We start from the raw sequence: 15,923 nt of genomic DNA, 5'->3' as shown, positions 1-15,923 counted from the left end.
CTGTTAAAGAAAGTTTGGTGGCCAGTGTGTTCCCCACTCCCTAGTCACAAATTGTCCCATTGCAACAAGTGAAAATTCAACAAGAAGTATTTACTATAGTGAAAATTCTCCCTTGACTAGTTGTGAGATTTTTATCTGCAAGAAAAGGGGGAGGTTGGTAGATCCAACAGGCAGCTAAATGCAGAGCAGTAGCTATAAAGTGTCTAAGAGAGTTTTGGTTTTCCTTAAGTGATAGAAGGAAAACAGAGGGAATCAGAAATAACAGGCTGAAAAAAAGGAGAATATATTAATGTTGTAGAGGGTGTCAAAGTGGAGTTGTAGACAGAGATTTAGTAGTAGAATTAAAAGGATAGAAAAGGGTATTGAGGGATGAGAAAACCTTATTTTGACATCTCAGCAGAAGTTATCCACTTCCAAAATCAGCAGCCTCTGAAAGATTCCTGATTATCCTATCTAATGAATAGACAGATAGATGTCCTATAGTTAGGAGTAAGTGATATTGATTTGGGGTGAGGGTGGTTACTGACAATAGAAGCCAGGAAAGCTCTAACCCTGAGTTACGTCCCCAGCCCTTTTTATTTTTTATTTTTGAGACAGGATTTCTTTTTTTTTTTTATTATAAACAAATGGGATACATGTTGTTTCTCTGTTTGTACATGGCGTAAAGGCATACCATTTGTGTAATCATAAATTTACATAGGGTAATGTTGTTTGATTCATTCTGTTATTTTTTCCCTTCCCTCCCATCCCTCCCACCCCTCTTTTCCCTCTATACAGTCCTTCCTTCCTCCATTCTTGCCCCCCTCCCTAACCCTAACTCTAACTCTAACACTAACCCCTCCCACCCCCCATTATGTGTCATCATCCACTTATTAGCGATATCATTTGTCCTTTGGTTTTTTGAGATTGGCTTATCTCACTTAGTATGATATTTTCCAATTTCATCCATTTGCCTGCAAATGCCATAATTTTATCATTCTTTATGGCTGAGTAATATTCCATTGTGTATATATACCACAGTTTCTTTATCCATTCATCAATTGAAGGACATCTAGGTTGGTTCCACAATCGAGACAGGATCTCTTAAGTTGCCAAGACTGGACTCAAACTTGCTATCCTCCTGCCTCAGCCTCCTGAGGTGCTGAGATTACAGACATGGACCTCTGTGCCCGGCTGTGATGTCTAGCTTTAGAGTTAGAAAGTATGAATTCGAGAATGAATATTTTGGAGTTTTCCTGCAGTGTCAGTTGTTAAGGAGGGTTGAGAGAGAGACAAAATTCAGTTACTTAACAAACATTAGCCCAGTGCCAAGTATATGCTTCAATGGAGATAGTTCAGTGGCCCTAGCAGGTGAATCCCTTCTCTTGGGAAGCTTACATCCCAAGTTCAAATAATTAAAGAACCAGTGACCAAATACAGTGACACCAAGTGCTATGAAGCAAGTACATCATGGGGAAAAAGTGACTGAATAGTCAGGGAAGGCATCTCCTGACTTGCCACTTAAGTTGAGACCTGGGTAACAAGAAAGGTTCAGGCATGTGAGGATTTGTAACAGTGTTTCAGATGAAAGGAATGTGTGCAGAAGTGGGGCAAGTTTGACACCTTCAGGTATCAGAAAGAAGGACAGTGGCAGAGTTTAGGGCATGCAGCAAATGTTGGGGTAAGATCAGAGGCAAAGTCTCCCAAGCTCTTTGGTCCACTTGGGCCTGGCATGGAGTCTGGATTTTGTTCTACACACAATAGGAAGTCCTTGGAGGGTCTTAAACATAATGTAAGACCTGGCTTACTTTCATAAAGATGCCTCTGGCTGAGAATGGATGATAAGCAGGCAAGATTAGAAGCAGAGAAACAAGTCAAAAGGCTATTGCAATTCTGCAGGTGAGAGTTCATGGTGGTTCTACTAGGGACGTAACAATGGAGATGAGAAGAGTTGATGGATTCAGGACAACTGAAACACAGATGATGACCAAAACAAGAAGGACTCTGGGGCATGGTAGCACATGCTTCTAATCCCAGTGACTTCAGAGGCTGAGGCAGGAGAATTGGAAGTTTGAGTCCAGCCTCAGCAACTGAGAGAGGCCCTAAACAACTTGGTGAGACCCTGCCTCAAAATAAAACAAATAAATAAATAAAATTTTAAATAAATAAATAAAATTTAAAGGACTGTGATGTGACTTAATGATAAAGTACCCTTAGGTTCAATACCTAGTACCAAAAAAAAAAAAAAAAAAAAAAAAAAAAGTACTATTAGTCTAACTGCTCTCAAAACCCATTTTGGTGGAAACTAATCCTGGACACTTAGAAGGCTAAGGCAGGAGGATCACAAGTACAAGGCCAACCTTGGCAATTTAGCAAGAACCAAGCTCAAAATAGAAAGGGCTGAGATGTAGCTCAGCGGTAGAACACTACTCTTGGGTTCAATCTCCAGTACCACAAAAAGGGAAAGAGAAGGAAAGAATGAAAGGAAGGAAGGAAGGAAGGGAGGAAGGGAGGGAGGAAGGAAGGAAGGAAGGAAGAAGTGTGGTATGGAGAGAGGAAAGGAGGGAGGAAGGAAACTATTTTTGAGGTAGAGGCAACAGGACTTGGTAGATTGGTGTGTATGAGAAGAAAAAGGCAAGAATCAACAATGATGCTTATATTTGGAACCTGAGTGCTCCATAGATTGTACAGCCATTAATTGAGTTTGAGGAAATATGAGGGGAATGTTTGGAAAACAGCTGAGAATCATGAGTTCTGTCTTGGATTTGATTTCAACAGGGGATGGCTATAAATTTTCTATTGACTGAAAGTGGTTTGAGTATGGTATCTATCAGGAAGAAAGGTTCTAGACTGGAGACATGGGGATTTGGATTCCAGATAGGGGAGACAGATGAAGAAAGATTCGTTCAAGATGGAAGGTGAAAGATCTGCCTTAGGATGTGTGAGCACTACCTTTAGGATGAGCCCTGACTCAGGCATGAGGTACCCAACTGTGTCCTTATCCTTCGGAGATTTGTGGTCTGAAGATGGAGACCGATTCCAGTAAAAGAGATAGTCAATGGGGTACCTTATGCGGTTGGGCAGGGCCAACAAGGTATCAGATAAGGAAAGACCTCACTTGCAGGATGAACAGTGGCTTCTCACATGGCAACTCTTTGTCTCTTCAGGAATTGGAGCTCTGCTATCGGAGCCCTGGAAAACCTCAGCTCTTCTCTGAGTTCTACGTTGGCCACTTGGGATCAGGGATCAAGTTGCAAATAAAAGACAAGAAAGGTGGAACTATAGTATGGAAGGCCCTACTAAAACCAGGTAAAACCAGGACAAGTCTAGAAAGCTCAGAGGTGGGGGAAGGAAAGTTAGTGTTGGGTAGCCAGGGAGCTCAAAATTCACTAAGGAGAATAGCCCAGAGAAGTTACGTGTTTTTTTCAAGTTATGTAACATCTGGTATAACTAGAATTTAAACTCAAATCCATCTAACTTACTAAGCCCCCATTTTCTCTCCTGTGTACTGCTGTATCTCCACACTGATCTTTTTGTTTTGTGGGTTTTTTTTGGTTGGGGGAAGGTTGTTTATTTGTTTGGTTTCAGGACTGGGATTGAACCCAGGGGCACCTTACCACTGGGCCATATTCCCAGTCCTTTTTTATTTTTTATTTTGAGACAGGGTATCACTAAGTTGCTTAGGATCTGCCTAAGTTGCTGAGGCTGGCCTCCAACTTGCAATCCTCCTGTCTCAGTCTGTGGAGTGGCTGGGATTTTAGTCACCACACCTGGCTCCACACTGCTCTTGAATCTGCAGATTTTGATATCTGCCAGGCTTTTGACACAGTTGCTCATGATAGCTTGGATAGGAAATGAGAGAGTAAGCCCTAGATGGTTCTACCATTGATGGATTAAGCCACTTTTGCCGACATTGCACCACAGGATCAGTCAGTATTTTCAAAATAGACAAGGGGAAATCAAATAATGAACTTTCAGGTGCCAGGGTTACCAGCACCCTGGTAGAGTAGATTCCAGCTTGGAGGTGTGAACCGGCTGGGGAAATAAAATGTCTAAAAATAATCAGTAGGAACAGAAGACCATAGACTGAAGATAGTTTTAAAAGTGTGGCACCTGGTGGATCTTCCAGCCCTGATAGGAATTGGAACTGAAAAAGGGAAAAAGACCCAAATCCTTTATTTAAATACATCAGTTTCAGTGTGGCAGGCTTCTTGAGGAAAACAAGATAAAGATGAGAAGAACAAGTTGTTTGGGGTTTGGCAGGTTATGACCATCTCCAGGCAGCTGCATCTGAATCTAGGGTATGAGCTAAGGCGGGGCACCAGCGTAATTTGGGCTTTCTCCAACTGGGGAATTTCACCAGTGAGTTCCCAGAAAAAGTAGCCTCCCTGCCTTATGTTGGCTCAAACAAACCCATAATTTATACATGGCTTCCAACATTCAGTGGTGAAGAAAACTTACAGTGTCTTAGCCCAGTACCAATGTCCCCCAAAACCAAAATCCCATAATTAGTACTTCTAGGGACAACCAGCCCTTGCCAGCTGTCAAACAATGGCGATGGTATCAACTCGACTGACAAAAACAGGCTCCACAATGTGGTGGAAAGGGGATGAGCTGGACTCAGCCTTGTCTTGGGTGCAACCACAGGTGGAGAAATAACCAGCCCCAGTCTCAGACCTGGTTTGAATCCCACCCCAGCATTTACTTGCTGAGTGATCTTGGGAAAATTACTAAACTCATTTGAGTCTGGGGTTACTCATCTGTAAAATGAGGATCAAAATGACTAACTGGTAGCATTGTTGGAAAGATTAAATAAAATGATGTCTGTGCATGCCTCAAGCAATGATCCTTAATAAATAGTAGCAATGTTGTTCTTTTTCCTTATGTTAAGCCAACTTCTTCCTCCTATCAATCTTACTTCTGTCCCTTGAAGCCCACACAAGTCCACTTTCCTCCCCAGGGAAAATCTTCAGATATTGGAAGAGTGAGTTTAGGACCTCCCTCATGTCTATCCTGATGCAAGCTAAACAATCCAGTTCCCTCTATCATTCTTCTTAGACTTGGGTTTTTAAATTCTTGGCCATCCTGTCACCTTCAATAGATGCTCCAGATTGCACGAGTCAGAATTGACTCCAAGATTTTTCAGTCAAAATCAAGTATGAGGAACACCCTCCCCCAACACCTACCCTGCCATACAAATGGACCCAGTGCCCCCAATACCACAGCCTGGGTCCTTGTGCCCATTTCCTTGCCCTTTGGGTCCACTAAACTTAGGGTCTCCTCAAACTCTCAGACCTCATTCACATGAACTACTGCAAACTTCCCCTTCCCCTCTATGAAAGTAATTATTTAAGCCCCTTCATTTGCTGCTGTTTTGTTGTTGTTGTTGCTGCTGCTGCTGCTGCTGCTCTCTCCCGTTAAAATTCACTCATTATTCCCATGTGCAAAGGTTTGCTTGTTCTTGATTCTGACATCCTAAATTCAAAACACACATATTTGGTCTGTGTGCATAGAATATCAAACAAGTACAAAGAGTACATTTTTGCTCAGAATAAGAATGTCAAATAGTTTAAGCTATCTGACAAGGGAGTTGCATAGTTCTCCAACAGAGAGTCAGTGCAGGCCAAGAGAGGATAAAACCTTGAGTCTGAGATGTTAATTTCTGAGTTCAGAAATTATCTGAACGATCAATAGCAATTTCTCCCTCTTTATTAGTCTATGATCATTTCCTCTGAGCCTCGGTTTCCCAATATGCATAAAGAAGGGATTCATCTAGATAAATCCCTAAAGCCCTTCCAGGCCTTACTCCAGATTCTACCACAATTTGTCTGTAATTTTTTCTCAGAATCTAAGAATCTCAGAAGTGGGTGGGAGTTTTAAGGTGTGTCTATATGTTTATAACCATTACAAATGCTTCTACATCTCTCTTTTCCTCCAGGTGACCTCAGACCTGCAGCTACTCTGATCCCTCCAGTCACCAAAGGTCAGTAATAACTGTCAGAGACCACAGGAACCAGCTGTGTCCTGGGGTGTACTGTCTGGTCCTGGAGGGAAGGGAAGAGAGAAAGGAAGGGACCTTCTCATTGCAAACCTCACCAGGGATCTGGTTGAAGAGCGGCACAGGCCCAGGGCAGAGGCCCTCCCCATCCACCTTGCTCCTGCCCATGGAGGCCCTAGCACCCCACCCTCAGTCACAAAATCCATCATGAATCCTTCCTCCTTACTCCATCAGAATTCGAGGGTAGATGCTGGCATGAGGAAGGGTTGAGGTGCTTTTCTGGTGGTCAAATGCCTTTCCAGAGGGAGAAGAAAGCCAGAAATGCAGAGGAGATAAAAAAAGAGCTAGAATAGTGGGCTCAGAGGTAGAGCCTACAGTGGAAGCCTGTCCTCGCTCATTGACAGCCTCACTTCACCCCCAGATGCCTCAGGCTCACTGCACTTCGTGGATCAGCATCGGGAGCAGCTGGTGGCCCGAGTGACATCAGTGGACCCTGTCTTGGACAAGCTGCATGGACAGGTGCTGAGCGAAGAACAGTATGAGAAGGTACGGGCTGAGACTACCAAGCCAGGTCAGATGCGCAAGCTCTTCAGCTTCAGCCGGTCCTGGGACTGGTCCTGCAAAGACAAGCTCTACCGAGCCTTGAAGGAGATCCATCCTCACCTGATTGTGGAACTCTGGGAGAAGTGGGGAGAAGACTTAGGAGTCTCTGACAGGCTCAGCAACTGAAGTCTGAGCACTCACCTTTGAGTCCTGGCTCTGCCTGATCCTTCTTTGGGTCTCAGTTTCTTCATCTATAAACAAGTTGTCATCTGAGTTGCCTTCCAGCTCTAAAGTTATGGATGATGCCCCCTGATGGGCATCCCTGCCCAGAAGTGCCTCACAGGCACTCAGACTACCTCCTTTGACTTTCACAGCCTACAGTCTAGGTGGGATAACAGCATCTCGGGAAATGTTCTTCTGAAGTTGGCAAGATTCCTGCAGATCTTGAAGAGGCTGGTCTTGTGACCCTAGCAGCCAAGCCCAGAATCCTCCTTGTCCCGTCCAGATGCACACAGGAATAGGGAGGCTATGGGACTGTTTACCTCTGGCTTGAGACAATGGAAATGGACATGTGTATTTGAGGAGTCTGAATGACCTGTGAATAGGAGGAGGAAAGATTTATTTTTTCAGTTATTCTATCCAGCAAACTCACAGCTGCAGTTTCCCCAAAAGTGGTGGTAGGGGAATTCCTGCCAGGGACTATCCCAAATCACCCCAAGATAGAGCTGGTTAGAGTTCCAAAGAAGGAAGGACTAAATGCCAGGGTGATCTATCTAAAGCATTTATTATAGAGGGTATCAACATCCTCTAGATGAATACCAGGAAAGGAAATGTTCTATATGGGCAGATCCATGAGAGAGTGTTTGGTCATGGAGTTTTTGTGAGAGTTTATGAAATTTCAGGGCCAGGGATAGTTTCTACATGTTTTGACACATACTCGATCTGTTTAATCTAGACAATTTTATCAATGCCTAGGAATGGGTAAAGTGACACCTTGGGTTCCATCCTTCAGAAGAAAACAAGCAACTGGCCAGGTTACCAAGTAGTCAAGGTTGTCTGTGTTTTTTAGAAAAATAAAGAAGTGGGGGCTGGGACTGTGGGCCTCTCCAGTTGTCATGTTGACTTGGCTTTTAGATTGGTTCTAAATGGATTCCTAGAGCCAGGAGGGATAGAGAAGGAGGCCACAGGGCGAATGGAGTCTAGGTTTTAGCTGAGAGATGTCCTCCTGTAGAAAGTGATTCCATGCCCTTACATCAGGTTTAGGTACCACACTACCCTGTGTTCCTGCAGCACCCTATGTCCCTCTTGCCCCATCAGATGTGGCATCATCCCTGCTACTTCAGTTGCTCATCTCCTCCCACTTAAATGGTTAGCTTCCTAAGGGCAGGAGCCATGTCTGATCTGCCCTTCAATTCCTTCCCAGTGCGTAGTACAGTGCCTGGCCCATGGGGAATATTAAGTAAAGATTTATTAATAGGTTAATGGTGAAGGCACTTTCTCTGGATATTCCCCTTAATACCCTCACTGATCATCACATTATCCATGTGATGCCAGAGTCTACCCTACTAATAATCTCCAAGTTAATGGGCTACACCCATGACTCCAGTGAATCATAATCTTAAAAGTTGAACCCATTGGAATATTGTTCAGCCATAAAGAACTATGAAATTATGGCATTTACCAGTAAATGGATGGAACTAGAGACCATCATGCTAAGTGAAATAAACCAATCCCCAAAAAACAAAAGCTGAATGTTCTCTCTGAAAGGCGGATAATGATTCCCAATAGGCCGGGAAAGCAGGGCATGGAGATTCACCAGATTGGACGGGTCGGGGGCATGGGATGGGAATGGGGAAGACAGTAGAATGAATTGGATATAACATCCCTATGTTCGTATATAACACACGACCAGTGAACTCCACATCATGTATAACCACAAGAATGGAGAGTTATATTCCATGTATGTATGATATGTCAAAATACATTCTGCTGTCATGTATTAAAAAAACTTTTTTTTAATTTTAAAAAATAATAAAATTCATGAAGCATGGGAAAAAAGGAATTAAACCCATTGGTATTACAACATACAACATACGAAAGTTGCCTTCGACTCATGAGAGCAAAGCTTCACTCATACTACCTCTGCCCAAGATTCAGAATCACAAGTTGATCTTATCACCCTCCCCAGTCAGCCACTGCACTTGAGTCCCCCACCCTCTTCCCTTCCCATCCACTGCATAGTAGGATGTTTCTGGGTGGGGGGATCTTTTCTTTGGTGTCCCTGACCTTGAGGGTTTATCTAAGTTGCATGAGATAATTCATGCAGGTGCTCAGAGTCAGTTTCAAGCATATAGTTGTACAGAAGTCCTCCCTTTTCTGCAGGGGATATATTCCAAGACCCCTGGTGGATGCCTGAATCTGTGGTTAGTACTGAATCTTATAGATAATTATGTTTTTCCTATATATACATACCTAATTTATAAGTTAGCTAAATAAGAGATTAACAATAGCTGGGTGCAGTGGCACACACCTGTAATCCTAGTGGCTCAGGAGGTTGAAGCAGGAGGATCACAAGTTTAAAACCAGCTTCAGCAACTTAGCGAGGCCCTAAACAACTTAGCAAGACCCTGTCTCAAAATAAAAAAATAAAAAGACTAAGGATGTTGCTCAATGGTTAAGTCTTCTAGGTTCATTCCCTAGTAGAAAGAAAGAGAGAGAGATTAACAACAATCATCAATAATAAAACAGAATATGTGTGTATAGACAGTTAAATTAATGTGGTCCCTCTTTCTCAAAATATCTTATTGTACCTTCACCTTTTTTTTAAAGGAAGTACTTTGTGGCTTCTCTTTGGCATATCTGAATTGTTAGTATCACTACTCTTGCACATTGGAGCCATTTTTAAGGAAAATGAGTTACGTGAACCCAAGGACTATGATACTGTACAGTCGGTCTGATAACCCAGACAACTACTGAGTAACTAATAGGCTATATCATATGCAGCAGCATGTATACACACAAAAAGGTGATGATTCACTTCCCAGGCTGTACAGAACAGGACAGTGAGAGATTACATCATGCTACTCAGAATGACACACAATTTAAAATTTAGGAATTGTTTATTTATGGAATTTTCCATTTAATATCCTTGGGATACATTTGATCTCAGATAACAAACTACAGAAAGTGAAACCGTGTTGGGGGTGGCAGGGAGGGACTACTGCAGCAATAAAGGGTAGGTACAATCTCTTGGCTTCACTGCTCACTGGATAGGTGAGGGGGGTCAGCATAGCTCAACCACCCACAACTATCCCCACAGAGAATCTAAGAGGATCAGTGCATAGCATAAAACAAATTGGAAAGGGAGGATTTCACACTTGTGACATTAGTCCCAGCTGCCTCATAAGCATGATCCAGAAATGCCACCTTCTGGACTCATTGACCTTCTTGCTCAGACCACATTGTTAACATGTTCCACAAATTTGATTGATTCTGAGAATGTCCTCAAATTTTTGTATCCCAGCTCTTAGACATGCCCTGTAATGGAAGAGGAGTCTCATGCTTTGACAAGGATGTTTTTACCTAAGATCCAGATAACTGACTACTTTCTGTTGCTAACAGTATACTCTCCTACAGCATCTCAGGACTCTACACCTAAGACTCTGACTCTCCACTTCCAAAGACAAGAAAGCTATACATAATAAATTTGATGATTTAGATGGAATTCAGATCAGCTCCCTGTGTCAAGTTTTCTGCTAAATGTGGCAGATACAAAACTTGCATCTGAATTTGATGTCCTCAGCTATCTTAAGAGAGGCCACATTTGTCTTAGACTTCTTCTCTACATAAACAAAGGTCTCATAAAAACCTTTCAGAAGCACAGAGAGATCAAACTATTTGCTTATTTTGCCTTACACTGGACATCAAATTGCATAGAACAGTGCCTGTTAATCAGTTCTTTTTTGTTGTTGTTTTTTGAGGTGCTGGGAATCGAACCCAGGACCCTGTGCTTGCAAGGCAAGCACTTTACAACTGAGCTATCTCCCCAGCCCCTGTTAATCAGTTCTAATCAATTAATATATTCTTTTTTGGGGGGGAGGGTACTGAGGATTGAACTTAGGGGCACTCGACCACTGGGCCACATCCCCAGCCCTATTTTGTATTTTTATTTAGAGACTGGGTCTCACTGAATTACTTAGCACATAGCTGTTGCCGAGGCTGACTTTGAACTTGCGATTCTCCTGCCTCAGCCTCCCGAGCCACTGGATTACAGGTGTGCATCACTGTGCCCCACATCAATTCCATCTTGAAGGTAAAAACTTGAAGCTTTCTAGAGGAAGTTCTGATCCACACCACCAGGAAGTTACAGGTGTAGTCTGTTAGGTCAGGGTCTGCCCAATGGACTATCCTCCATGTTGCAGCTCCCAGCTGGAGGTGCCACAATTGTTGGTGCTACAACACCAAGAGTCATTGCAGGCAGTCTCTGGGGACAGCCTCCAACTTCCTGCTGTGCCACCTTTGAATGTCTGACTTTGCAGGGAGACTCAAGTGTCTCTTGCTCCCTTGCTGAAGGTAACAGGGCATTTTCAGTAACTTTGGGATTTGTTCAAAGAGCAAGAGAACACAGATATCCTTGAAGTTCAAATATATGTGTGAACACTGAAGTAAGAATCTGTTAGCATGACCCCCGCCCCTGTCCTATTCAAGAAGTGTTATGTGCAGAGTTCATCTAATTCTAATCATGACCCTGTGTTTCTCAGGATTCTCCAGAGAAACACCATCAATATAATGGGGAGAGAGGTTTTAAGGAATTGGCTCACACTATTATGGAGTCTGACAAATCCAAAATTTGCAGGGTAAGCTAGCAGACTGGAAATCCAAGGAGTTAATGTTCTTCTGCTGGAAGAATTGCTTTATTCAAAGTCCTCCAAGTTAAATGTTAGTCTCCTCCAAAATCACCTTCACAGAAACATCCAGAATAATGTGGGCATCATGGCACAGCCACGTTGAAACATTTAATCATCACAAACCCCATGATGACAGGTATTATCCTCATCCTTGTTTTACAATGAAACTGAGGCAGAGAGATGTTAGCTAATTTCCCTAAAGTCCCACAGAAAAATAAATGGTGGAGATGGGATTCAGCCCTTTGAAAGCTGACTTCTGAATCCCCACCCAAGTCTCAGTAGGACAGACAGCCTGCTGTCACTGAAGACCTAGAAATGCATTCAATGTAGAGATTCCTGGAACTTGTCCTTGCCCACTAGGGGAGCAAGAACATAAATTTGAGACTAGGTCATTATCTCTTACTCTTAGGCAGGCAGTTGGCAAAACTATAGGCTTCTACACCCTTTTGTGACCCTGAAATCATTTTTTAAAATTTCCTGTGGCATCCGCCAAATTCCAAGAAACTCCAATTTCTTTTAACCAGTGGTATGTAGCTAACTGGTAAAAGAGCTATTTTCAGGATCCGTATTTTGCCCCACATAGAATTGTCTGCTGTCATCTATTTTACCCACCTGACAAAAATTACTTTGGTGTGGGAAGTGGGTTTATGTTTCCTGTAGGAAATACTTGGGGTGATCCAGTTTCTCTTGCCTTACAGTTAATCACTTCCCTGGATAACTAAGAGAACAGCCAGTCCCTCCAGAGGAACTGTTTACCACTATACCTCTGCTTGCAAAAACATGGACTTTTGGGGATTTCATTCCATTGCGAAGGGCAGTAACTATTTGCTGTTTGTATAACAGAGGAGGGGTATATTAAGCCAGGGTATCTTTAAAATAGTGTGGATGAAGGAAAGCTTGGCTGTGTGGGTGGTGTAATGTTTGTATGTTCTGATGAGTGTGTATGTTCCCACGTGAGGGGCAGTCAGAGGCAGAGTATAATGGATACCTCTGGAGCTGCTCCATTCCCCGGCATGCTAAACGATAGCAGAAATAGCTGTGTTTGTAACTGACCCTTTCTCCCTACCCCAGCAGAATAGTAATGGAGGAGATGTTAGCAGGGACCATTTCCTGGGAATAACAGAATAGGAGTTTGAAGTAGAAAAGAAAATGAAGCAGGTGGGCAGGGGTGAGGGATGGAGATGGTAGTCACCCTACATTGTCCAGCCTTCCAGGCCCTGCTTCCACTGTGTGGCTGAAGTCAAGTTACATTTGTGTCCTTGGGTTCATGAGACATTCTGGTTCCTTACCATATCCACTTTTTTACCCAAGTTATTATCGCGTTCCCTCTGGCCGCAGAGAGAGACACGACAAACGTCTGAAGCTTTGGAAGTTTATTATGCACAGTCCCTCTCCTACACTTCTCTTACTCCCAGCTTCTGCGCACTCCCAACTTCTCTTCTCTCAGCTTCTGCGCACTCCCAGCTTCTTCCGCCCTCAGCTTCTTCCGCCCCCAGCTTCTTCCGTGCCTCAGCTTCTTCCGCTTACTCTCCCACCCACCAGGCTTATATACACTTTAACCAATGGGGGGGGGGCACACGAGGTAAACCGCGGACAGCTGCAGGCATAGAATAGGTACACGAGGGGGGCATGCTCTAATCACATCGTTAACTAGCCAATCATTGGAATTCTCTGGTTGTTTACTGTATAGCTGGCTGCTTTTGGCTCAGTGCCAGGCGCCATCTTGACCGTGCTCAAGGCTGGGGGTCCCGGAAACCCCGACAGTTATTTCCAATGTTTTTTCAGTTTTTGCAACTAAGAGTCCAGAGAACCAAAAACAAATAAACAAACAAACAAAAAAGCACTTCCTTCAAATCTCTTTTGGAAAAGGCAGAAAATTAATGAACAATTATGCCTTTCCAGGATCCGTTAAATCATTATTTTGTTCCCACTAATATAATATATTCAGCTCCTTATTAGAACATTAAATTTGGCTCTGTTAGCCCCTGTCAATTTAAGGTTAGAAGAGGGCCCAAATGGGTACTACATAGTGTGACCTCCCCTGCCCCAACTATCTTCTGAGGGGTGAGTAGACACCTGTACACCAGGAAACTGCATTCCTTAAGTGAGGAAACAGCAAGGTAGTACCCTGAGTAAACAGGGCACCTACAATCAAGGAATATGTGGAAGATGTTAGACTTTAGATTGATTACTAGGGGACAATACAGAGGAACAGAACAGGAAGGTGCTGAGCTCTAATGGAAAGACAAGGACAGACTATAGGAAGGCAGGAGAAGGTCTATTATTAGGAGAAAAAAGGTAGGGATGAGGCAAGAAAGGGTGAGCCCAGATACTGATGGGTTAGTCACTAAAAAATAGAGGCAATCCTGAAAGGTCAACCCCTTGGTACCCCTAGATTTTCCCTGTGGCCTTTGCTCCAAGAGGCATCCTGTCCCCTTGAGAAGAGGCAGTTCCTTGGAAGTCACAGTCGGACCAGGGAAAGAACCCCTTTCTTTACTCAAGGGCTAAAAGTCCTCAGCCTGCAGGAAGGCAAAAGGGCTCAGGTGATCAATGCATAGGAAAACAAAGCATTATTGCTCACTTCCCCACAAGACAATTTCTTCACCATACAATGCCCTTTGGATATGAACAGCACATTCACAAAGTCTCTGGTCTCTAACTGGAGCAGCATTGCATGCATTCATTAAGGATTCCCTGGGCACAATGAAGTGACCGGGAGTAATGACCCCATCCCCTGAATAAGCAAATCCAAAGATTTTATTTCCACTACTTCTGTCGCCAAACAGGCACATACACAGAGTGCACCATTAGGACCTATTAAAGTGCATGCACAAGTGGAAGTTTGCTGCAGACAAGCAATGAATGAATCCCAAGCTCTTTAAAAAGTTGTATGTCATACCCCACCCCCACTCCCACTCCTTCCACTCACTCTCGTTTTTCTATATGGCCGTCTTTTCTCCCTTTGTGCATGTTTGATCCATTCCTTCCTTAATGCCACTTCTCTCCTGAACTATTTTAGTAATGAATAAGTTTTTAATATTTCAATGTCCTTCCCATCCCTGCACAGGCTTGCTACCACAGTCCCCAAAGATAGCCCTCCCTCTTACCCCAGAGGGCCTCCCAGAGTCTCATTCTACTCAGCAACTGAGTTCTAGGCCCGCGTCCAGGGAGATCTGCAGCTGGCGAGTCTCTAGACATGCAGGACATGTCCAGCAGGGGCCTCCAAAGAGGACGGTTCCTCAGGCTTACCAGTGTCCTCCAAGCTCGGCAGCAGTGACAAAGCCTTTGGTAAAATTAAACAAAAACCGCATAGTCCACATCATCCCGAGCCCCTGGGTGTGAGGCACTATAACCCAACAAACTTCAAGCGCTCTGGTGGGCACCCGCTGAGCACTGGTATCCTCCCTTGGCCTGCGTCAACTCTGAGGCACAACTGGCTCCTCCTCTGGGCGATGAAGCACTACAAGGCTCTGGTCCCCACAGGACGGAAGGGTTGACTCTCCCCAGGAGGCCCTCTCTCTGGAGGGCCGCTATCCGGATCTGGCTCTGCAGGAAGACATGGAGCCTACCCAACGACTTGCAGACTGTTCAATAACGGAAAGCAACAGGCTCCTAGGCTGATAAGAGGGACAAGGGGGTTTCTACTTTCCGGACTCCTCAAGCCCACTACCCCAAGCTCATCACCCATCCAAGGGGCCAAGGAGGGTGAGGTGACCCCCTCGGCTTCGGAACAAACCTTCCAAAGGACTATGTCTGGGGGCTCCCATCCCACGCCCGAACATTCTTTTCCTGGTGGGCCAACAAACTCTAGGCAGGGATATTTCCTCAAATGACACAACAATTGAGCACACAAAGTAAGATTCAGTAACAGACCACAAATAAAGTCAGAAAAGATGTTCTGGTGCAAAATGCTCCGTATTCCGGTGATTGCAGTTATCAGTCACCAGTTTTTCTTTACTCACTGGGAGAATAAACAAGGGCCAAACAGGTCCAGAGACCTATATCTAGACGCGTACTAGACAATGTTCCCCCAAATCACGAGATGACGCCCCAAAAAACGCCGCTTAAGTCTCACCTATTTTCATTCCCACCCACCCTCCAAGCCTGCCCCTCCCGACTCGCCTAGAAGACTCGGTGGACCTGAATATTTGAATTCAAGGACACAAATGGAAGCTGAGGGCACCGCCGGGGACAAGGTGGTACCCACGTCGTGAGAGACATTCAGTTCGCTGGGCCCTCCCGCGTCTTCTTGGAGCATCCAGCCCGGACCTCCTAGGGTGACCACCCAGATGCCTACATAAGAGGGCGCAGGCCAGCTGCTTTCTCGTGGCAAACGAGGGAGGCTGGCCCCGGACCTCTGAGAACGAAATCGGGGGAAACCGGAGCAGCGGGTTTGGTGCAAGAGTGCTGGGGCGCAGAGTGGTTTTCTTGCGCTCGCCTTGGGAATCGGGTCCGCACATGCCGAGCGGACTCGGTCAGGCAGACATACCCCAGGC

At 44.4% G+C, this 15,923-nt stretch overlaps 1 protein-coding gene across 3 annotated transcripts in view; it reads left to right on the top strand.

Moving 5' to 3' along the window:
* Positions 1-8,343, top strand: part of Nlrp1 (NLR family pyrin domain containing 1) — a 50,124-nt gene extending 41,781 nt beyond the window's left edge. For 2 of the 3 annotated variants that reach the window (XM_047544901.1, XM_047544900.1), the window contains exons 15-17: positions 3,147-3,288; positions 5,918-5,962; positions 6,399-8,343. In XM_047544901.1, coding sequence (XP_047400857.1) covers positions 3,147-3,288; positions 5,918-5,962; positions 6,399-6,706 — 495 coding nt within the window. In that variant the 3' untranslated portion in view covers positions 6,707-8,343. The remainder of the gene's footprint in view (positions 1-3,146; positions 3,289-5,917; positions 5,963-6,398) is intronic. The other variant, XM_047544902.1, reaches the window with a different exon arrangement.
* The last annotated feature ends 7,580 nt before the right edge of the window (positions 8,344-15,923 follow it).

This window comes from Sciurus carolinensis, chromosome 3, assembly GCF_902686445.1.
Source record: "Sciurus carolinensis chromosome 3, mSciCar1.2, whole genome shotgun sequence".
NCBI lineage: Eukaryota > Metazoa > Chordata > Mammalia > Rodentia > Sciuridae > Sciurus > Sciurus carolinensis.
Note: the sequence above shows the minus strand (reverse complement) of the source record. Positions and strands in the feature narration are given on the sequence as shown.